The sequence below is a fragment of the Ascaphus truei genome, chromosome 1, assembly GCF_040206685.1.
Source record: "Ascaphus truei isolate aAscTru1 chromosome 1, aAscTru1.hap1, whole genome shotgun sequence".
Lineage (NCBI taxonomy): Eukaryota > Metazoa > Chordata > Amphibia > Anura > Ascaphidae > Ascaphus > Ascaphus truei.
The window spans coordinates 112,530,231-112,553,324 of NC_134483.1; the positions used below are offsets into that span (position 1 = coordinate 112,530,231).

A 23,094-nucleotide genomic window follows, 5' to 3' on the forward strand; every position below is an offset into this window, starting at 1 on the left:
CTGCTTCAGCACAGGTGGCTCAATCAGTGACCTGTGCTGAAGCAGGGATATCCTTAATAACTGACCCTTGAGGGCTGGAGTTGGACACTCCTGTCCTGAGGCATGAGGTTCTAATCCTGACATGAGACACACACAGCAAGTACTATGTCCTGTCCTTTTTAATATCATCCCAACCCATGATTCTCTGATAACAGATGCTGGGATGAGCGAGACTGACTTTCACTGTGTAGTAATCACTCCTGACTCAGACTTGACAACAACAAGGCTACAGATGATCAACAAAACAGAACAGTAGCAGAGTCATAATAAACCTTACTGGTAGCAGCAGGAAGAAGCAATAGGGGAGGCGGCTCATTACTTGTGTAGGTTTAACTACCCAGGCTGCATGAAGCCTCACATACTAGGAAGGATCAGCCCACAAGGGAGTGGTTTACACAGCAAGCTCTCTGCACAAACATGGGGGCTGATGCTTGTCAGTGAATATGGGAGGGGATATTTCACTGCCTGACAGGGAGGGGGAGAGGAAGTGCAGCAGCAGGGAAGGGTGCTCCTCCTCCTTCTCCAGTCCATGATCTGTCCCAGCAGAGGCATAGAGAGAGCTGCTTTCTAAGCACATGATGGCAGAGGATTAGTTGCTAGTCTCCCATTGCAGAGCATTTATTTGCCGGGCTGACTCCTGGTTCGCCTGTTCCTTGGATCTGGTAGAGCTGCTGGGTTGTGCACACATAACCGAGCTTGAGAGGGGGGACCGCAGGGAATCAGTTAGGACATGGAGACAATTCCAAATGGTAAGTGGAGGCTGGGGAATAGGGTCATCAGGTGTTCAACGATTGCATGTGAAAAGTACTGTAGTCCAGAACAGGCTGGTGCCTGCCAGCTGCAGCGAGGCTTGTGGGGGAATAGTCAGGATGACAATACTGTACTGCAGGGGGAGGGGGGGGTCAGATAATCACTCTTTATAAACACAACAGGAGTTGTGGTTAATTATAAACTACTGGGCACTGAAGGGCATATTATTTGTTGGCTACCAACCTCCTGTAGTACTTAACTTCATGGTTGCATAGGTTGATAACGATGTTCGCATGTTTTTAGTCCAGTATAGATGACAAAGCTAAGAATATAGTGTTGGTTCAAAATAAATAATATAAAAATGGCACAAATACTCATTATGACATGTACTTAATTCTGGGTGTTTTATCACCAATAACCCTGGTGAGGTGGGCAGCTTAATATCTGTGTTTAGAAAGGAGAGGGAGTGGCTCAGTGAGTAAAGACACTGACTGGCACTGAGTTTGAAGCAGGGGAATCTGGTTCAATTCCCTCTCAGCTCCTTGTGACCTTGAGCAAGTCACTTTATCTCCCTGTGCCTCAGGCACCAAAAAATAGATTGTAAGCTCCACGGGGCAGGGACCTGTGCCTGCAAAAATGTCCCTGTAAAGTGCTACGTAAAACTAGCAGTGCTATACAAGAACTTGTTATTGTAATAATAATAATAATTATTATTATTATTATTATTAGATAGCAAGTGGCTCAGCAGGCTATAAATAGTAGATGTTGGCTCAGGCTCAGGCTGCCCCAGCCTTGTGTAGGGTTGTTTGTTTGCTACTTTGTTACATGGCCGGAGGTGCCCTGCTCCTGTGATCCTGCTGCCACTGTCACGCAGGACTGCTCCACTGCGGGGGCGGGGGGGAACTGAAGGTCACACAGAGCAAACACCCTGTGTGTGGTAGTGGTGGTGATAATAACAGGCACCACGTTTACTCCTTCATTGACACAAATGGATTGTCTTTAACCCCTTCTTCATTGGTAACTAATGTGTTGCCGAATCCTATAGCACAGTGCTTTTCGATCTTCTGATTTAAGGGTCTGGCAGGTCTGCATTTTGTGATTTGTAAGGTGGTTGTGCACAAATATCTTGGTTACTCCATTGTAAATCTCTCTCTACTGTATAATACTAATTCACCTGTAAATGTCCCTGTCATGCACACTGCTGAAGCCTTTTCAAGGTTCCTGAACAAAACAGTCTGGAACAGGAAGGGTCCACTCAGGCCAATGGTTGGGAACCGTTGCTGTAGCAATTTTAATGTAGAATTGTAAAAAGCTTGGCCTGTGTGCTCCTCCATTATAATTAGATATGTTGTGCTTGAATAGTGCACCCAAAATCTAATTGGAGCCCTACAATAATCACAGCCACTAAGGCTGCGTGCGTCCAGGGTTGCAGCAGCCGTGCGGAGGCGCGCTGAGGGAAAGCGGGTGCTTTCCCTGGCCTTGGTTAGCGCGCCATCCGGGGGCGTGTCAGGGGGGTGGGCCAGTGACGTCACGGAGCTGGTTTGCCCTCATTGGGCGAACCGCTCACGTGACCGGCCCTGCGCTCCCGTGAGCGCTTGAAACTAAATTTATTCTAAGACCTGCACGTCCGCACACTTGCGGAACCGTGCGCGAGCCCCTGCTAAAGCTGCTCTCATTGCGGCTGCAGGGGCTCACTGGTAAGCGTGCCTCAGCACAGGTCAGCGCCTAAGGCTGCGTCCGCGCCAGCACTGAGCGGGCGGGGCTTGCCGCGTTAACTTACATATAAATATGTAAGCTCGGGCGGTGCGCGCAACGCTCGTGCGCAGGCACACACACTGACCCGTGTTCGGCGCTTACCAAAACAAAAAACTATACTTCCCCGCACGCTTGCGTAAATCGGAGGACACCCGGTGCTCATGTTTTTGAGCGCTCTCCAAGCATGAGCGCGCTCAGCGCCAGCGGGGACTCGGCCTTAGGCCTTGGCCATGTTTCCTGCTTGCGCGCTGAGGCTCAGGGAAAGCGGGTGCTTTCCCTTGCCTTGCGGTTGCTTGCCCTGCGCGCCGTCAGGGGGCGGGATGGGGGCGGGCCAGTTACGTCACGGAGCTGGTTCGCCCTCATTGGGCGAACCGCTCACGTGACCGGCCCTGCTCTCCGGCAAGCGCTTGATTTTTAAAATTACCTAAGACCTACGCTTGCGGAAGCGTAGGCGAGCCCCTACTAAAGCCGCTCTAATTGCGGCTGTAGGGGCTCAGTGGCAAGCATGAGCGCGCGTCAGCACACTTCAGCGAGCAAGCAGGTAACATGGCCGAGGCCTTATACAGGTCCTCATGCTTACTCCATGATCCCCACTATCAACAGCAAACAACTGATACATATCATGGTGGGAAGATAAGATTGAGAAATAAACATGCTAATTTGGCAATGGTCCATCAGTAAGAGACTGTTATCTTTCTCATTTTATCGTTGTGTTTTCTCCAAATGAATATTTTGGAATATGATGTTTAATAGTAGAACTTTTGCAGTTCAATATGTTAATTTAGTTTTTTTTACGATTGGGCACATTATTATAGGCAGAGATAATGAAATATGCACCTTTTTAGCAAATGAGGTACAGTAGTACTGAGTAAAGGTCTTGATTCTATCTACCCCAATACCATACCGATTGCCATAAATATATTTTTCATTGCATCCAATAGTCCAAAAGGTACATGCTGTATATCATTTAAAATGTGTATAGCAGTACTCGCTACTTGTGTACATTCATTTTCAGAGTGGAAAAATAATTTTCCTGGACGATTTGCTTTTAATGTTAGTGTTTAAAACCCCTTCTGATACCTCCAACTTTTTCACTGTTCCCAAGTTTTAAATCCTAATGCTTTGCGTTTTATAAACCTAGGATGGATATAAAATGTGAGTGTGACAATAAAACGGAAGTACCTAAAAAGTCAGAAGTGTTTGATTTCCAGCAAACGCATTGACATGAAGGGTGAACTTCTAATAAAATCAGAATCCTGTTGGGAGCAGAAGTCTGCTTCATGCTTCTAGTTGGCTCGTGCGTAAGTTAGGTATTTGTTTATAGGAAGACATTGGCAAACAGTGCCATGGTTTTATTTAACGTGTAGGTTCACCCTGAAGCGTGGCTCTCATTTGTGTTGCCGAGTTCTTTGCAGAAAATAAACCTACCTCTTTGTTTCCCACAGGCTGAGCGAGGGATACTGGTCTGCTCTCTAGTATCCCTGTTAAGTAGTGAGGTTACTGTCAAAGGAGTGTTGTTGAAATAAACAATGAAATGTCAAACAATGGGTGCAGGGCATAGCTCACAATAACACAAGCGGCATTGTTAGCGTTGTTTTAGCTTGCACAATTAATGGGGTAGGGATTCTCCCTCCTTTGTTTCACAAACGTTTTAAAGGTGCAATACAAGCAATATGTGTGTTTTTTTTTTTTTTTTTTTTTATATCAGGTCTGTAGTATAAGATTAATACTTACTACCTTCCCCCCAACTCTTAATGCAATTTTTAATGGGTTTTAATATACTGAGCAGCTTTCGATTTCTATAGCAGGCCTGTAGTGCAAGATATTTGTAACACGTCCCTGTTTGTGACCATTTGTTGCCAATATTCCCAGCAGTTTGAGCTGCAAACTGTAACAATAGATACTTTTACATTTGTGATATAAGAATACATTAGAGTTGCTGAGTTGGGCTGAGCTCCTGGTGGTGGCGCACGCACTTCTGCAGCTCCAGCGATGTGTGTTCTAGGCTGCAGGAGATTGGGCAGGCTATCAGGGGCGTGGCGGACGCATCATGGAGCTGGTTCGCCCTCCATTGGCTTTAACAGCTCACGTGACACTGCCGTCACGAGTCTGCAGCCCGAAATGTCAAATTGAGTTGTCTCTGCAAAATGTAGCAGCGTTGAAGCGCGCAGCGGCGCAGCACTTGAGGAACTACCATAGGCAATTAGGTAAGAGTCCCGGAAGTGCGCGCACACATAGCGACGCCACCACCCTGAGCTTGGGCTGCGTCAATGTTGCCGGAGGCGCATGCGTGACGTCACCAGTGTTTAGCGGGAGCGTTTTCTGGACAAGGTAGACGCGTTGTGGGGGGCATGTCTATGGGTGTGCCTGTGACGTCACAGAGCTGGTTCGCCCTGCATCCCCTCCGATCGCCTCCCCAATCTCCTACAGCCAAGTGCACAGATCACTGGGGCTGCAGGAGTGTGCGCAGTGGAGCGCATGTCCGCGCAAATAGTATAAGCTCTGCTGAAGAATTAATTTAAACTGAAAGGCGTCCATTTAGTGAACCCTGGGAAGCAGGATCTTTGCTGATTGATCACGGGAGAACGAATTGATCAGCAGCTTAGGTAATTGGTTTTCAATAAAGGATAATAGAAGATATTTATTTTTAGTGCTTCTTGAATTGCCTTTTTAAGACCTTATTCCTTGATTTTGTAGGTGTTGTTGTTTTTAAAGTACTGTATGTTTCTACTGTGACGTGCTGTGTACTGTACATTCTTCTCTAGGGTGTTGCTAGACATGGTTGTGTTACAGTTTGCGTGCTACTATGTCATGAAAATGTGCGTATCAAGGATATAAAAGAAAATTAATATAAATAAATGGAAACCTGAAAATACCAGCAATTCTAATGTGTAGAGCTTTCAAAATATATCCGGTTTCTTTACGTGTACAGTGAGCTTTATGCAGAAAGAACTACAACAAACATTGTACTAGAGGTACAGCACTTCTCAAAACAAATATTATTGCTGACATGAATAGGAATTGTTGTAAATCTAATCAAGCATGTAACACCTTGTCTAAATGTTTTCAGTTGCTATAAGGTTTACAGTAGGTCTGAGAACATAACTGCAAAAATCACAAGCTACCATGAAATATACTGTATAGTACTGTACATGCTGCAGGCTCTTTCCTAATTGCATTTCCCTATAGTATTGGGACTAGGTTATAAAGTACATTTTAGGAAATGCAGATTAGCCAGTTTTGCTGGAAATATACGAGCGAAAATGCATTTAGATCACTTTCTCAAAAATCCAGAATACTGAAACATTTCAAAATGAGGGATGTGAACAGGAAAATGAAAGGAATTTATAGAAAAAAAAAAAATAAAAAACCTTGAAAAAAGGATTTAGGAAAACTGTTGCCTGGATTTAAAATTCTGCTTGTGGGTTCTCCATGCTAAAAAGATCGAGATTTTTTTTTGGCCACTAGCAGAATAATGATCCATTTATGATATGAAGTCAAAAAGAAAAACAAAGTCATGCACTCCCTATAAATTCGAGTCACCTTAAAAAGAAAAAAAATATGATTACAATTAACCGAAATATTGGTCAGAACATGCATACAGTATATGGATTCAGTTGCAATCCAGGGGGAGAATGAAAGGGAAATAAAACAAAATACAATCTAAGTGCAGACAGTTATGATAACTTGTATATAGAATCTGTGATGAATCTTGGCTCGTATGTGTGGCCTACTTACAAGATGTAAGTCAAAAACAAGCGGTTTGAAACAATGGTCTCTACAAGGAGGGTTTCTCATCCAGGAATATAGAGACTTCCAATCTCAGCTTAGCAGCAGTATACATAAAAAAGAAAAGATATCCATAGTGCAGACAAGTAATATAAAAAAACTTGACTTTATATGGTTTAAAAATGAACACTTACAATAAAAACATGTAATTCATGCGTGTATCACAAGGAATGTGACCGAGGAGAGAATGCTGATAGCTTCAGGCTCACCCACCACCTCCGGTATGGACCCTGCGTGGGACACTGCTGCCTGGGACTCTCCACCTCGTAGGATCCCTCTGGGGTGTGTTATTCCCGTCAGCTTCGTTGCTCGTGCAGGACGCTGCTTGGCTCTCTGCCTGGAGCTCCCTCTCGGGTGGGCTGTCCTGTCCGCCAGGCTCCGATACGTCACTTCCGGTGGGTCGCGATACGTCACTTCCAGTCGTGGGTCTGCAGTCTCTGCCACAGCTTCTCTCCTTCTCGGCTACCACTCTACGCGTTTCGCCAATAGGGTGCGTGGCTTCCTCAGGAGTGTGACAGGAGTGTGACACTCCTGAGGAAGCCACGCACCCTATTGGCGAAATGCGTATAGTGGTAGCCGCCCAGAGAAGGAGAGAAGCTGTGGCAGAGACTGCAGACCCACGACCGGAAGTGACGCATCGCGACCCACCGGAAGTGACGTATCGGAGCCTGGCGGACAGGACAGCCCACCCGAGAGGGAGCTCCAGGCAGAGAGCCAAGCAGCGTCCTGCACGAGCAACGAAGCTGACGGGAATAACACACCCCAGAGGGATCCTACGAGGTGGAGAGTCCCAGGCAGCAGTGTCCCACGCAGGGTCCATACCGGAGGTGGTGGGTGAGCCTGAAGCTATCAGCATTCTCTCCTCGGTCACATTCATTGTGATACACGCATGAATTACATGTTTTTATTGTAAGTGTTCATTTTTAAACCATATAAAGTCAAGTTTTTTTTATATTACTGGTCTGCACTATGGATATCTTTTCTTTTTTATGTATACTGCTGCTAAGCTGAGATTGGAAGTCTCTATATTCCTGGATGAGAAACCCTCCTTGTAGAGACCATTGTGTCAAATCGCTTGTTTTTGACTTACATCTTGTAAGTAGGCCACACATACGAGCCAAGATTCATCACAGATTCTATATACAGGCATACCCCGGTTTAAGGACACTCACTTTAAGTACACTCGCGAGTAAGTACATCTCGCTCAATAGGCAAACGGCAGCTCACACATGCACCTGTCAGCACGTCCTGAACAGCAATACCAGCTCCCTACCTGTACCGAAGCTGTGCGCAAGCGGGGAGACTATAGAGCCTGTTACACATGCGTTATTTACATCAGTTATGCACATATATGACGATTGCAGTACAGTACATGCATTAATAAATGGGGAAAAGGTAGTGCTTCACTTTAAGTACATTTTTACTTTACATACATGCTCCAGTCCCATTGCGTACGTTAATGCGAGGTATGCCTGTACAAGTTATCATAACTGTCTGCACTTAGATTGTATTTTGTCTTATTTCCCTTTCATGCTCCCCCTGGATTGCAACTGGATATCGACGAATTGTGGGACTAGTGGAACCAGTCCCTACCAGCTGGGTTTGAGCAGGGGGTTTTAACATATATTTTTTCACGTTGTTTATCATGTCACCACTGTTTTTTAATCATTTGATTATAACCATTACTCACTGTATATCACAAGTGTACACTAGTAGAGTTAGCGCCTTCTTTTTCACCTTTACACAGCACGTACAGTATATGGATTGACACACAGGAACAAGATTAGTTGCATATTACAATGATAATCCAACATTGCAATCCCAGTGTACCTTTTCATAAGTGTAAGGCCACGCTTATAGTGCCGGCGACGTGACCAAAAACAAATACATTGCCGCCGCCTCGTGCGCTTATAGTGCACGCGACGGAGTAACGCCGTTGCGTCACGTGACGGCCCTTCAACAAATCAAATTGTCGGAATCCTGCGACCCACCGCCCGGTGAAACATAACTTACGGCGACGTGTGACGTCACCCGCCGTGTCGCCAACGACGGTACTATAGGCACGGCCTAAGTCCGACGTGAGTACTCCACAGGACAGTGTTGGATTCCCTATTTAGGCACATATTTAATAACTTGACCTCAGTGGGGACTATATAGGCGTGTCATGGCAGAAGACTGCTTATTAGATATGGCTACTAATGCCTTGGAATAATCATAGTTGATTTACCCTTTAAAAAAAATAAAAAATTTAATTTGTTGGGAACATAACATATTGATGGCTAAGGCCTCATCCGGGGTGACCACGCTCACGCTGGCCGCGATGAAACGCATTGCGGCAATATGTATGGCCAGCGTGAGCAAGCACCTGAGCATGCGCGGCGCTTGGCTGCTTGCCAAGCAAGCAAATTTGAATTTACCGCTTGCGCTGCCGCGCCTGCACACTCAGCGCCACCCTGGCCACAGCCAAATAATCTCTTGTCACTCATAGAGGTACTGACGTGTAAGCCACTTTTGATCATTAACGGCCATTCAAACAAATAAAAAATATATATTGCATGTTGCGTGTCCCCTGCCAGTGTTAATGATGCAGTGCTTCTCGCATTCTTCTGAGCTTCAGCAGAATATAGCAAAGAAATAATATGGGATGGTGTTCACAATAGTGCTTGGATAACTCTTACAGCACCTACACCGATGAGCTTACAGTCTAATTTCTTTATGCCTGCGGCACTATGGTGTACAGGGACTTGCTCAGTCACATGGAGCTGGACTCCTTCCTGCTGAAATGAAAGGGGAAGTTGGCCTATTATCGTGTTCCAATAATCATGTGACCTTTACAATTGAAAGATGCCTACCGCAAGTGGAAATTAGCAGGAATACAATGTCCTTCTAGCAATGACCATCCGCTCACTCCTAATGCCGTCTGTCTAATGATGTACATCTATATCTCAGTAAATGAAATACTACGGTGCAAAGGGATAAATCATCTAACTACCTGGGAGCTGGATGGTCAGAAAAGCACAAAACCTATGTCCCAAAATACAATAACCTACTAGCAATGACCGTCCGCTCACTCTTTGGGGATTTTTAACTATCACTGTAAATATATCACACTTTACGTCGTCTTTGATGGGTAATAAAACTTTATTTTCATTGCATATTCTTTTATGTTCGTGGTACATATGAGGTGAATATACCTTTTTCTCTATAGGAATATTTGTATTTCTAATGATTAAATCATCCTTATATAACACAATACTATGTACTTTGAGTGCATAGAGATTGTCAGAGCCTTTCCTGACATATCGGGTTGTTGATACAGGAATACAATGTGTAAGAGGGGCCCCTAGACTGTAGGTCCCTGTGATGTGCAATATTTTTACAGTGCACTGATGTGGTTAGAGTACCACAAGCTGCTAAACCATTGGCTAGCAATGGCATTATTTTATACGACGTAGGGAAAATGTAGTCATTTCCAAGTTGTTTTTGTTGCATCTTTCCAATTCTTGAAATGTAGATGAAGTTTTTAAAAAAAATCTCTGACTGACTGGACGCAGCAGACCACTCCAATTGCTACATCGTAAAGTAAAGAGTAACTGCAGGAAGTGTACAAAGGTTCATTGAAAGTGACATTAAGGCTGGTTCTATAGTGCGGGCGCGCGCTACACCGTGCGGGCGGCAGTTTTAGTTGGCTGAGGATAGCCAGCCATTCTATAATAGGGCCGCGCGCGCGGTATTGAGCTTGGAGCGGACCGACGAGGGTGAAGATGAGGAAATGAATGATTTTGCGCTGCTACCGGCGCTGTAGTGTGTGTGTGTGTGTGTGTGTGTGTGTGTGTGTGTGTGTGTGTGTGTGTGTGTGTGTGTGTGTGTGTGTGTGTGTGTGTGTGTGTGTGTGTGTACTAAAAATTATTTTTATTACATTTTTTTTTTTTATTTAAAAAATATTATTTAATACATAACTCACAATCTTAACACACACACCGTACCTTCAGAACGCGCGTGCACGGCCACACACAGTATAGAACGGCCCTAAGAATACAGGCCCAAGAGCTGCATCTTTAACGGTGTGGGTAGGACAATATAATCAGTAATTAATTATATGTAGGTTTCTCTACCAGGAAATGTATTGAGGAAACCTGTAAAGTGATTGTGACATTGCGTAGCAGGGTAATATTAAATGCCGCAGGTGAAGAGCCCGGACGAACAGGCTACAAAGAGCACAGCCCAAGAAGTAAAAAAACGGAACCAAATGTAGGAGTTGTATACGGACAGTCCTCTTACGCGTTTCGTGCACCAGGCGCTTTATTAAAGAGTAACTAACCTTAGAAGAAGGTATACTATATATGTGTTAAGGAAGCACCCGCCACACCCCGCAGTAACTCCTGAGCCAATAAGAATCACCAGCAGCCTAAACCCAGGTGATCGCAATGAGTCCGTCACCGGACGGAGAAGCGGACACTCCCCCAACACATAATAGACACATAAATATAATGTAATCAGTAATTGGGTTTCTCTGACAGGAAATGTTTTGAGGAAACATCTATAGGGATTGTGACATTGCGTGGCAGGGTAATATTAAATGCCCACTGGCCCTTAGCCGGGGGCTACATTGGCCTTGCGGACGCTGGCACACTCTGTAATTTGCCAGCCGCCGATTGCTTATCAGTGCCACTTGGCGGCTGCTCATAGGGGAGATGCGTGGCCATGCAGTGATTGGTCAGAGCGGCCCAAAAATCTCTAATAAGGCGGAGCGGGGATAACGGTTTTAACCATTCTAATAAGAGGAGCGGTGTCTGGTCCATTTATTTTAGTTAATAAATAACCTTGAGATTAAATGCAGCTTTAAAGAAAAACATCTTTTTTTTTATCTATATTTTTCTGAAACACCAATGCTTATCAGAAGAATTCTGTTTTCTTATTGATGTTTGTCAGATACGTTTTGACTTCCTGAAAGCACAATAATGAAATTCAGCATATTACTGGGTAAAAAGGAAGTAGCAGACAGCATGTGGTAACAGTAATATGTCTGGTTAAATTAGCATGTACAAAAGAATACATATTTTCAGAATACCTAAAACTATATCTTAGTGGCCAATATCTACAGTATTGAGCATTATTTTGTAGTTTATATCCCTTTACTTATTTACAAACCATTCAATATAGTTACATTTTATCTCGTTAAGTTATTTTTCTTTTAGATAAAGTAATGAAATGGGCCTTCAACCCCCCCCCCCCTCCTTTAGTAGGCAACATGATATACAAGACGTGTGTATTTATACTGTTAGCGCGTAAGAGCTTCTCCGCCTGCCGGTTAGCTGCTCCTCTTCTTACACCGGGAATGATTAAGACAAAAGAGAAGCAGGGCAGCATAGTATTTACCAGCACAAAGTCATTAACGGGGGTAGAAAAATCCTGGTCGCCCAGGTGCCTAAACACTTGCTGCTGGAGGAAGAGTTGCATCCCAGCCCCCTCTGCTGTCCCCCTTTCATGTCTAGCGGCGCAGTGAGTGCTGACTGAGCTGTTGGTCACCGCAACCAGCAACAGCGCAACCTTTCATCGTTCTTAAGCAGGATAGGTTGGACTGTTGCCGGTCGTGGTGACTGCCAGTCAGCACTGCAACGCAGAGCCGGCAGGAGCAAGGCACGAGAAGGGCGTAAGGGAGGGGCGCAGATTTCCCTGACTGCCCACCCCGTTCTCATTTGACCCAATGCAGAATAACTTATGGCTGTGGGAAGGGGAGGAGTTTCTTTGTATAGTCGACACCAGACAGCACCACTCAAAGAAAATGGTTGATGGGCAGATCGCATATCAGTGCTCGAGGACAGCAGGAATCCCTAATTTCTGAATAACATGGTAACATGCCCCCAGCACTGGAATATAGAGTAGATTCTATAGTTGAATAATAATGTGCAGTATTACAGATGGCTTTTTTGGACCAGGGGAAGCAATAAGAACCTTCATATTGAGAACTTATCCTCCTCTGACTTAAAGGGAACTACTGTACCATGGTTCCTTAGGGGTGTGTGGGAACGGGCCTTTTTCGATGGGGCTTTTCCCAAACCGTTGACCGCCCTCTTTCCCCTCCCCCCCCCGGCCTCCCCTCTCCACTTCCCTCTTGGCTATGTATGTAATGACCACTATATACATAGTTAATGTAACACTAGGCAATACGGAGTAGGGGATGAAACCTACATTACATAAACATTTGACGTTTTACCATATTAACTCCTCTGTAGCCCAAGCACCAGATACTCTAACACTGACATCACCCCTCCTTGGGAATGCCATGGTGCACAGGCCCCTTTTGTCTAGCATTTATTTATAACCATATTTGTATAGTGCCCTTATTCAGGGTACTGGACATAAGTTAGTGAAACAATGGTGGGGTTACATATGGAAATTTTTCATGTCATGGGCATAGAGTAATTATTTAGATGTCTTTGTGGTGGGCAGGGGTGGGAACATTTATGGTCGGGCAATGGGTGCATTGAGAGCTTGCTCTGTTGGTGGGCAGGGGTTGAGGTCAGGTCTCTGGATTTAGTCTTGTCGGTGGTATTGTGATGGGTCTGACCATGGAGGCGATTGGATCAGTGAGGTGGGTGACTGGAGGGACTCTAGGAAGAACTAAGGGTCGGGGAGTTATGTTAGCTAGTGTTGTGCATATTATTTAGTTTTATTGTTAAGGGAAGTGTAACAGGGCCCTAACCCCGGTCTAAAAGGGCTTCAATAGAAAACCTGTATTGGTCTGATGAATTGATGAATCTAGCAAGGAGCTGCTTAATTGCAGCTTCAGACAATTAACCAGTCTCCACCTGACTCATCAGGGATATACAAGCCTCCTGGTTGAACTGCAGGAGATCTATTGAGCACAGAAGGACTGTGCTGCCAGCAGGATAACCAGAAACCAGATCCTCTACATCCAGGGCGCAGCAGAACCTGGAATTCACCAGAGGGTGGCCCCAATGGACATAACCCAGAGACAGAGCCTATTGCTTACAGGTACCTCTTTGGCCTTTGAGGTCATAAGTTGGCAAGAGGCCTATCCTCCCAGCCCTGCTTAGAGGGACTGGGAAAGCAAGTTAGCCCTTACAAAGGGATAGGCTGCTTGTTTGTGTGCTTCCTTAAACTATTGTTGAAAGCTATGGGCTGAATAAAAGACATGGTTTATTTTCCCCAAATATGTCTCCTTGGTTGTACCTCTGCACATGTCTGTTACAGGGAGGAAGATGGTGTTTTATTTTAACCCCTTCAATTCTGGAGGGGCCACAACAGCAGAGAGCCTCCGGCAAGTAGTGACCGCATGATCGCTCCTGGCACTTGGCAGCATGTATATAAATGATAGCGTTTCTAGCACTCCGCAATATATAACTGCCATTTGTAACTTTGTTTAGTAATTTTTAAGATCTTCTTAGTAGCCAGACTCTGACATTTCTAAGTGTTGTGGTGTTCAGGGGATCGAACAGTTCAGCAATTGCAAAGTAATCAGGGCTCAAGGACACTTTTTTATTTATTTTAATTTTTTTAAATAGTTCCAGAGGAAAAAAAATACATCAGTATCAAATGTACTGGATCATTTTAGTCTGAAAGTTTGTTTTAAAAAGAAGAGTATGAAAAGAGCAAGACATGCATTGATTTATCATTTGTGTACTATACTGTATACTGTAGTTTTTTACAAGTTACTGTGAAATATGATAGTAGATAAAGGTGGGGCAGGCAGTCAAAATAGTGGGTGAACTCCCTTCAATGGAACACGGCTTTTGTATAGTCTTTGATTTTAATAATAAAATGTAATTTTTTTTTTTTTTTTTGCTGGTCTACTGTGTAGCTTGATGGTCTTATTTCGTTATGTAGCATTTACTTTTCAATTTTATTGTGTTTAATTTTTAAATATATTAAAGGTCTTTTTTGTGGTCAGTAGATGTAGTTCTACATTGTCAAGTGATCTGGAAAGGTACTGAATGTTTTCAGAGACGTCTTCATTTTTTGTGTTTGTTTGTTTTTTTTCCGCATAACATTTTGGATGAATACCATTTCACTATTGCAGAGAATATTTGTCGATTTCCCCCTCTCCCTCCCCCCCCCCCTCCTAAAATCTGCTTTCTTCTAGAGGAGAAAATACTGGCTTCACTTTTTGTCTTCTAGGTAGAGATGCAGCTTGCATATCTATTATTATTATTATTATTATTATTATTATTATTATTTCCCCCCTTATGAAACACCCATCACATTCAACTAGTTACATGTATGTGCATGCGTGTGTTCACGACTTTGAAAGCAGGTGATTAATCCAATTCAATGCCAAGGGACCTGCCGCACAAACCAATACTTTGCTCTGGCAGCTAAGAGGTTGACCAACTGCAGTATATTATCAGTGTCATTCAAGGACACGCCAATATTGGTTGTGACATGTTGCTGGTGTGGCCATGTAGCTTCTAGCTTGTCACAATTTTATTTTGAAAATGTAAAATACAGCTTTGTATGTGCCTCATATTTGTTAGCAAAACTGAACTCAAAATATATATTTTTTTTTTTTTAAAGGAAAAATAAATAAACGTATTTGATAAAACAGTCTATTTAGGATGAAATCTGACACCAACTACTTACATTAGTAAATATTTTCTGAAATAAAGTAACAGAAAACGAAAAAATTATTTTGATGTGGTTTCTACAAAGCAATGACAATGTCAGAGTATTTAAAAAAATAAATTTTTAAAGAACCGTAACAAGTGTTAACTTAAAATGTCAAATGCGCAATCCTCACAAAATCACGTTTTTGCTAAACAGACGTGAAAGTGTTGCCAATTCCAAGCACTAGTTTTGCACTGCAGTATACTGGATCAGAACCTATGTGGATGATATTTCCTGCCTCCAAATCCCCTTCTTGTCACGTCCCTACTATTTATTCGCTCTCCCTTCAAGTGCGGAAACTGAGCTCACGGACTGGAAGTAAACTTCACCCCATTCTGTTATATCCCATGTTACATTGTGTTGTGTGTTTGTGTGACTGGGCTGTGCATACAAAACCAGTGACATACATGCATTCCAATAATGTAAAAATGTACAAATGCTCTCTCAAAAAAGCAGGCACGCCAATGGTACAATAAGCATGTCTATACTGAGCTAGTAAAGATGCATTTATTGTACTGTACCATTTGGTGTGCCTGCTTGTTTTTGTTTTCCCCTCCACTTTTCTATCGTAGTACATGTATATCCTCCCCTCCTGGCATATAATGGGTGCAAATGCTCAGTGGTTTATCTGGTTGCATAAACAGGACAGGTTTTCATCGGATGCATCTCCAGGGTAGCTGGATTTGTGCAGGCTTGTATAAGGAGTATGTTGGAATAATTGTACAAGCGCCAGGAACGTTTCAGCTGGGTTTATTAACTTGGAGCACTTCTCCATATGCATTCAGACATTTCATGAAGACGAACAACTTGTGAATCGGACAGGTTTAGCATATTCAGAAAAGGTTCTTACAGCTCTTCGCACTACGAGTCACATAGTGGCTCATCTCTATAAAGAGCATTTTGCCCTGCTCAACACCATCCCACTATCCTTTAGTCGGGCACCATTGGCTGCTCACCCAGGCCTCTTCCGAGCCCCTAACAATGGGATACTGTCCCTATGCTAAACTCAATACAAGGTGTCCTAATGGCCAGCCATGATAGCAGGGAGAGCTCCCTCAGTGACCCTGGATATTAAGGTGCTTCTCTTGATGATGGTAAAATGGGGTCTGACTACAAAATGGTGGATTCCAACCTTTTATACACAGGGGGCGGGGCCAACAACCTACCCCAGTAACTGGGCAGAATAGAATGTTACGATATCACACCATATCATGTGACCTAACTGACCGTTTCTAGAACTAAGGCGGCTAACTGTCTAACCTTTTTAAAAGGGCAACATAATAAATACTAAAAGGCAATAATGCAGGCCCTGCAAGGGATTTAACCCCTGCACTGCCTTCAGGGACTAATACTGATGAGATTTTTTAGCAGGGTGCTACAAACAGTTTAGTAAATTTAAGCAGTAGCACCCCCTCCAATCTTTTGGATTATTACTGTTATTTTGTGCCCTGACTCCTTTTACTGTATGTATTTATCCAGAGATTTAGCATTGCCTAGGATTCTGATCACATAACTTGATATGTCTGTCAATCCAGTATTTTTTTTAAATTTTTTTATTTGATATAAAAAAAAAAGTAACAAGTTACAGTCGTCTCCATAAAGAAGAAAAGAGAACCGGTGGCAGGATCAAAATACGAGAGAGAAAAAATCAATGTATTCACACGTGGTGCCGGTACAAAAACTGAAGAAAACCCTGGTTTATTTCTACGGATATCTTTCTACTGGACGCACGCCGGGATTAATATACCTGCTACTTGAAGCATTGAGGGTCCGTGAGTACCTTAAATAAACCTTTTGTCCATCGGTTATATCACCTATGGAGGTTGTGTTATTTGCTTGCTGTTTTACATTGCTGGATGTAGAGATGCTGGTGTATACTGACCTCGTCTGCCGTCCTGCTTGGTGGCGGGGCCTCACCTGTTGGTCTTCCCCTGCAAGCTCACATCTCTGGTCCGGAGATGCAGTGATTACAGGTATTACTCATATTATCGGACTAACCCCTATCTATCTTTATGGAGTTTACTATCCTTTATTCCTGTGTGGCATGACTGGGATCTTTGGAGCACTTCACTGGAGATTTATTTCTCCGTATATATATATATATATACATGTCCCCATAAAGTGTATATCACTACTTACAACTTCTTGTTAAAAATTGAATGATTTATTGCTGAGTGCAGCATAAACGGCATCAACGTTTCAGGTGCTACATGGACCTTTCATCGGGTGATGAATGTTTTATCGGATTAAGGGCCTCATGCAGAGAGCAGCGCTATTTAAAATTGGAGAGGGGAATAAAAAGTAGCTTTAATGGAGAGTTTTTTTCTCCATATGCAGAAAGGTCCGAAAACTGCATTTAGAATCCTGTCTGCATATGGAGAGTTTCAACCGGCGATATGCGCGCTGTTGAAACTTGTGGAAAAAAAATCGCGTTTTTTTTTTTTCTCCCCCACCGGCCGCCGAGCTCCAGCTTCTTGCCAAATTTTTTTGGAGAAGCAAAATGTTGAAAATCGCGCCATTTTTTTGGCGCGAACAGCCGCTAGATGGCGATCGCGCCTCTCTGAATACGGCAGTTTTCAACACTGGAGAGATTTAGGTTCTCTCCAGCCGCGCGGCGAAATTTGCAAATAAAAAAAAAAGACGCTTTTTTTAAAACTCGCCAGTACCTGCCTTTCTACAGGCATTTTTCTCCAAAAAATGCCGCTTTTCCCCTTACCGCTGCTCTCTGCATAGGCCCCTAAGTGAAATTTTGTTTTCTTAAATTGGTACCCTCCATACTATATGGAAACCCTAGTAACCTTCTTTCCTGATCTTGATCTTTCCTGGTCATTCATGATCTCCCAAATAAGATTAGTATTGCTTTCATATTGTCTGTATTTTTTAGTTTGACAGGCAAATACTGTACTTATGGACCTAAGGTGGACTAGCCCCTTGGAACAATTGGTATACGTGTCTGGTTTAGGGACATTACAGAGGAGTTGAAAGGGAAAGTTAACATTTTGCATCCTTTCATTTCAAACAGCAAATCTAGTGTAACAATGCGCTGAAAAGAGGATTTGTAGAAAAGTTTATTTTATGATTTTTTTTATTTGTTTTTAAGGCACATGCTAAACTTAAAATTGAAAACAAGACTCAATTGGGCATAATTTCAAAATTAGATTAAAAAAACGTACACTGAGTGCAATATTGTACAGCAGCAAGGTTATAGTTGGTGGTGTTATGTTTTATTTTCAATACAAAACATACTTTTGTGTAATTATCTATTGAAAATAGTTTTGGTTTATTCTAGAACATGGTTGGCTGTTCGTTTTTTCTAGTTTAATTATGTTGCATTAAACCCTTCTGAGTTGTGTTTAGCACTTGGAGAACCGGCATTGTTGGTATTTATCTAATCTTGCTGCATGTGGTTCATTTTCAGTTAATTCTCCTGCCTGCATTTGTGCATGTGGCACTTTCCGGCGCTGTATTGCTCCCTTCATGTTTGTATATTCTAGTATAGTGGCTTTTAAAGCCCCTTGAGTGTTAAACCTTATGCGGCGGTTGAAGAGCCCCTCTGTTATGTGGCTATTTGATCAGCAACTACGTTGCGTCAGGCAGCACCGAGGGCTTAGGGCGGCTCATTCTTAACCTCTGTTAAAAAAAATATTGCCTTCAAGAAGTGATGATGTATTTGTTCTACAGTCCAAAAACAATGTAATGCTGTTTTTTTGTTTTTTTTTAATTCCATGTTTTACACTGATCCTTTAATTTCTACTTTATAAAGTAGACCTGATCAAAAGACCTATACCTGTGAGGTTTGCAATACCCTTTGCACTAAAATTGTATCTTTGTAGCTCAGTGATTTTATTAAAAAGCCATCACTATGTACAAGAAATGTACACTTCTCCAGGACCAGGTTAGAACTTTGAACCATTTTATACAGTAAGTGAGACATCTGCCCCTGTGTTTAGTTTTTGTTTGGGAGTGTCTCTTAATTGCAGTTATTTTCGTGCATACCTGCAGGTGTAATGCCAATACATTTGCTGCTTATTTATTAAAATTTGTGACAATGCTGAATATTTGAGCAGTTTGATACAGAGAAATGTAATCGGCCTTCATTGTAGAAAAAGTACCTCTAGTAATACTGTGTTTTGTTTGGACTAACAAACTACTTCATGACACATTTCAAATTCCCTTGATGTTCTCCTTCTCGGGTCTTCCATTGCTGACCGAAAACTAATGTTTACCATGTGTTTATGTAACACTTTGTGACCCCTCTGTTTTACCTTAGACTGGCTTCCGCTGCTAAGGTGGGGGCCCGAGTCGTCCTCCCCTATTCTTACACAACACATGCCCGTATATCAGACAAAGGGAAACATACCACTCTGATGTAAATAACTCAAGAATATTTATAATGTAGTTATGGCTTAAGTAGCAAGATAACTATATGATCCCCAAACGGGAGGATCATTCAGTACATGCACAATACAATCCAGATATAAACACAAGACGCTGCACAGGTGTGTACCCGTGTCTCCCCCCTTGATCATCTGACCCTGCATGTAATGAAGTGTATGAATGTAGCCGTCCTGTACTTCACAAATACGTTGGTACTTTTTCCCTTGTCTTGCGATGAGGATCCCCACAGTCGCTACGCGTAGCTCCCGATATTAAGCAGATGGCTGCTCCACTCTTGGAGCCGATCTGGGCTCCCAGTGTCCGGTGAGTCATACTGCTCACAACCTGGCTCCTGCTTGCCCCGAGGTCACCTAAGGTTCGCAACAGCTCTACCCCTTGACACCGCGTTGCCATGGCAACACGTCGCCGAAGGCCCGGCTGGCAGCAGGTAAGTTACAGAGGCCACGCACCTCCCCCGGCATTTAAATGCTGTAGGGAAGAGCGCAGGGCCCCTGTAACCGCCGTCGCCCCCCAGCAAAATCTCTCACCTCCACCCCTCCCCCCCTGGGGGGTGCGCTCCCCAGTTTGTGCACCGGTGATTTAATTCACTGTTATTTTCTCATTGTACGGAACTGATTTATTTAAAGATACACACATGTAGGATATTGCTTGAACTGCAGCTTGTAGTGGATATATCATTTTTATTTTTTAGCAAGTAAAAAAAACCTCTCTGGTATTGCTGATAAAGATTAGGATTGCAAAGAAGCAGTGGTAGAGGGAAAAACAACCAGCAGATGCTTGCTAACAAATTAGAGCTGTAAAAGACAGTGATGTGAAATGCTAAAAAAAACTGTAGGTCAAAGGGTGTAACAAGTATAGAGAATTACATTGAAAGAATAAAATGATGTGAACAGGTGCCGGTGAGTGGGAGGAGAGAGTGTAGAAAGTGTCAGTATATAGATAGCATTTTGTTGGTGTTGAAATACACTATAATTTTTAACTCCAAATTAGGAGATCACTTATGGGGTGAACTGCATTTTAATAGTAATGCCAAATGAATGTCTCCTTGCAGTGTGTATGTGACCTCTTCACGCCTGTCGCTCTCCTCAATGTCGCAGTGTCGCAGCCCTGCACAAGGTAATGTGTGCAGCATTCTTGCTGAACATTGTTCAAGCAAATGACTAGACTTCTTGTCCCCTATGAACAGAGCAGGAAAGATCTTTCTATTTCTATTTCGTGCCTATTTTGCAGCGTATCGCTCACTTGCCGTTTGCGACGGTGACAGACGGGTCTGAGACTGCAAAGGAGGATAGGTATCGCTGTTCCCAGCCGCGGTGGTGACTTGATATGTCAGTGTTGCGCCGTTGTAGCCTGCTGTGTGGAGGGGGGAGGGAGGGTTGGTTTGGAGAGGGGGGTTCGAGGCGGAACGCTCCCGGACTGCTCTCCCCTGTACTTCTGTGTGAGGTGGGGGGAGCGAGTGTGTGAGTTAGAAAGGTTTCTTGGCAGCCACAATGTTTTAATTAAATGGCTCTGAATAATGAGTAATGGAACCAGCAGGTAAACATCTGGATGTAGCAGTTGCAAACTCTGATGTAAATGGGTGTGGCCAGGACTTCCCTTTTTGGCAACCCCGTGGCTCCCACATACCTCCGTGCGGCTGGCAGTGGATGTGGGTGCCGCTGGAGAGGCAGGTTGATCCGGTGCCATGCAGGAGGTGGTGGCTTGCTGGAAGAGGGAGCACCCGGCAAGCGGGGGCTGCCATTTTGTGTTATCGCACATAGGAGTTCTGCGCATGCTTAGAGAGGCTCCGAAGCCGGTGTCCATTACAGGATGCGCATGCATGCGAAGTAGCTTCAGAGAGTGGCGGGCATCACAGACCAAGCTCCACAGGGGAACTACATTTCCCAGAAGGCTCTGGGAGTGCTAAACACATCGGGAACAGCCAATAGGGTTGCTAGGATCACAGACAGCTAGTGGTTACATTTGGGGCGCTTAGACAGCCACATCTGTCAAAGCTGGGACAAGGAAGGGATATGTTGTGTGTGCAGTTGTCTGTGGCACCTGCACTAGGCCAGATACCCTCTATTGGGCCCCAGCTAGGCCCTGACTCCCCTCAGAATGTTGTTGCTGCAGAGACAGGCCCATAGATAGGGCCTCTGCTCCTATAGCATTAGAGTGAGGGACACAGCCAGGACGCGGCTGCATACTGGCCTCAGGTGATCCAGGACCAGACACCTGCTACTACTACAAAACTATTAAAGGTGGTACAAGCCACGCGGGACCCACCCAACGTAGAGGGGCAGGCTTTGAGGATAACGTCACCGGATCCGTGGATCCCATCTTCCTCATATGCACGCCCGGGTTTGGACACCCGGCAGGTACCTCACCTCATCAAGAGCACCAACAGTACACAGGCTTGTGGGGCAGCACTGTCTCACACACTTGGGTGGGTGTTTGACTCTGTGGACACCAGGGTTGTTTTGTGCCGTGGGGCATCTCAGTACAGTGGGGCAAACCCTACAGGGGTGTGGCAGTTAGAAATGTCCATGCCTCAAATAGCCATGGTTTTTGTCAGCAAATTGAGTCAAACAAACTTTTACTAGCTGTTGGGTAACAGTGTCATACTGTAAGTTGTAGATAGTGAGTGTGTGTGTGGCAGCTTAATATTCAATATTCAATATGCAATTTTGGCAAGTAGTTGGCCAAGCTGCCATTCTGTTCATTTTAAAAAGGGTTAGGCACTTCCAATGTTCAATTAAATACAAACGCTGGAAACTTAAATCTTGGAAGTGCCTGACCCTTGTGTCTTAATAAGCCACATGTAGTTTTTTTTCTGCACCAGCTCCTGTTTGAAATTAGTGGGTTGCCGTATTGTTTACGGTAGATTTATTTCAGTCTTCCATATGATTTGCTGAAGATTTGTTTCCTTACATCCTTTACTTTCGTGGTATAGTATAGTTGAATCGCAGGACAACAGGCTCAAATCAAGAAACCTACTTCTGGAAACTCTAAACTTTGGAAACAAATAAACATGTTTTATCTATTATGAAATAAAAAATGAAGTATGTCTAGTCCTGCTCGGCCTGATTATTACATGTCATAGCTTATGAAAGTTTGCCTATATTTTTAGGATAATAAAAAAAGATGTCCTCTACTATTAAAGAACTCCATTTTTTTCTGCTCGGTCACAATTGGTTAAACGGCTACCACTATCCAAAAGTCCATGTAGAAACAATTACTGACTACTGTACAGGCATATACCCCGCATTAACATACGCAATGGGACCGGAGCATGTATGTAAAGTGAAAATGTACTTAAAGTGAAGCACTACCTTTTCCCACTTATCGATGCATGTACTGTACTGCAATCATTATATACGTGCATAACTGATGTAAATAACGCATTTGTAACAGTCTCTATAGTCTCCCTGCTTGCGCACAGCTTTGGTACAGGTAGGGAGACGGTATTGCTGTTCAGGACGTGATGACAGGCGCATGCGTGAGCTGCCGTTTGCCTATTGGGCGATATGTACTTACTCGCGAGTGTACTTAAAGTGAGTGTACTTAAAGCGGGGTATGCCTGTATTACATTGCACTCAACCTATATAATACCAATTGTTTTGCCCCAAACTCATTGCAGAGAAAAATACATGCAGGTCCCTTTAATAAAGGAAGTAAAGTGAGATTCGCTCCGTGCTACCTCCTGCATAGAGACTGTATGACAACCAATTAATGGGTTCATTATGTATCTGCCGA

General features: G+C 43.7%; 1 protein-coding gene across 2 annotated transcripts in view; it reads left to right on the plus strand.

Moving 5' to 3' along the window:
• Nucleotides 1-544: 544 nt before the first annotated feature.
• LNPEP (leucyl and cystinyl aminopeptidase) overlaps nt 545-23,094 on the plus strand; it is a 110,152-nt gene continuing 87,602 nt past the window's right edge. Inside the window, exon 1 of one of the 2 annotated variants that reach the window (XM_075593329.1) lies at nt 545-788. In XM_075593329.1, coding sequence (XP_075449444.1) covers nt 770-788 — 19 coding nt within the window. In that variant the 5' untranslated portion in view covers nt 545-769. Of the gene's footprint in view, nt 789-16,637; nt 16,730-23,094 lie in introns of those variants that run through there. The other variant, XM_075593332.1, reaches the window with a different exon arrangement.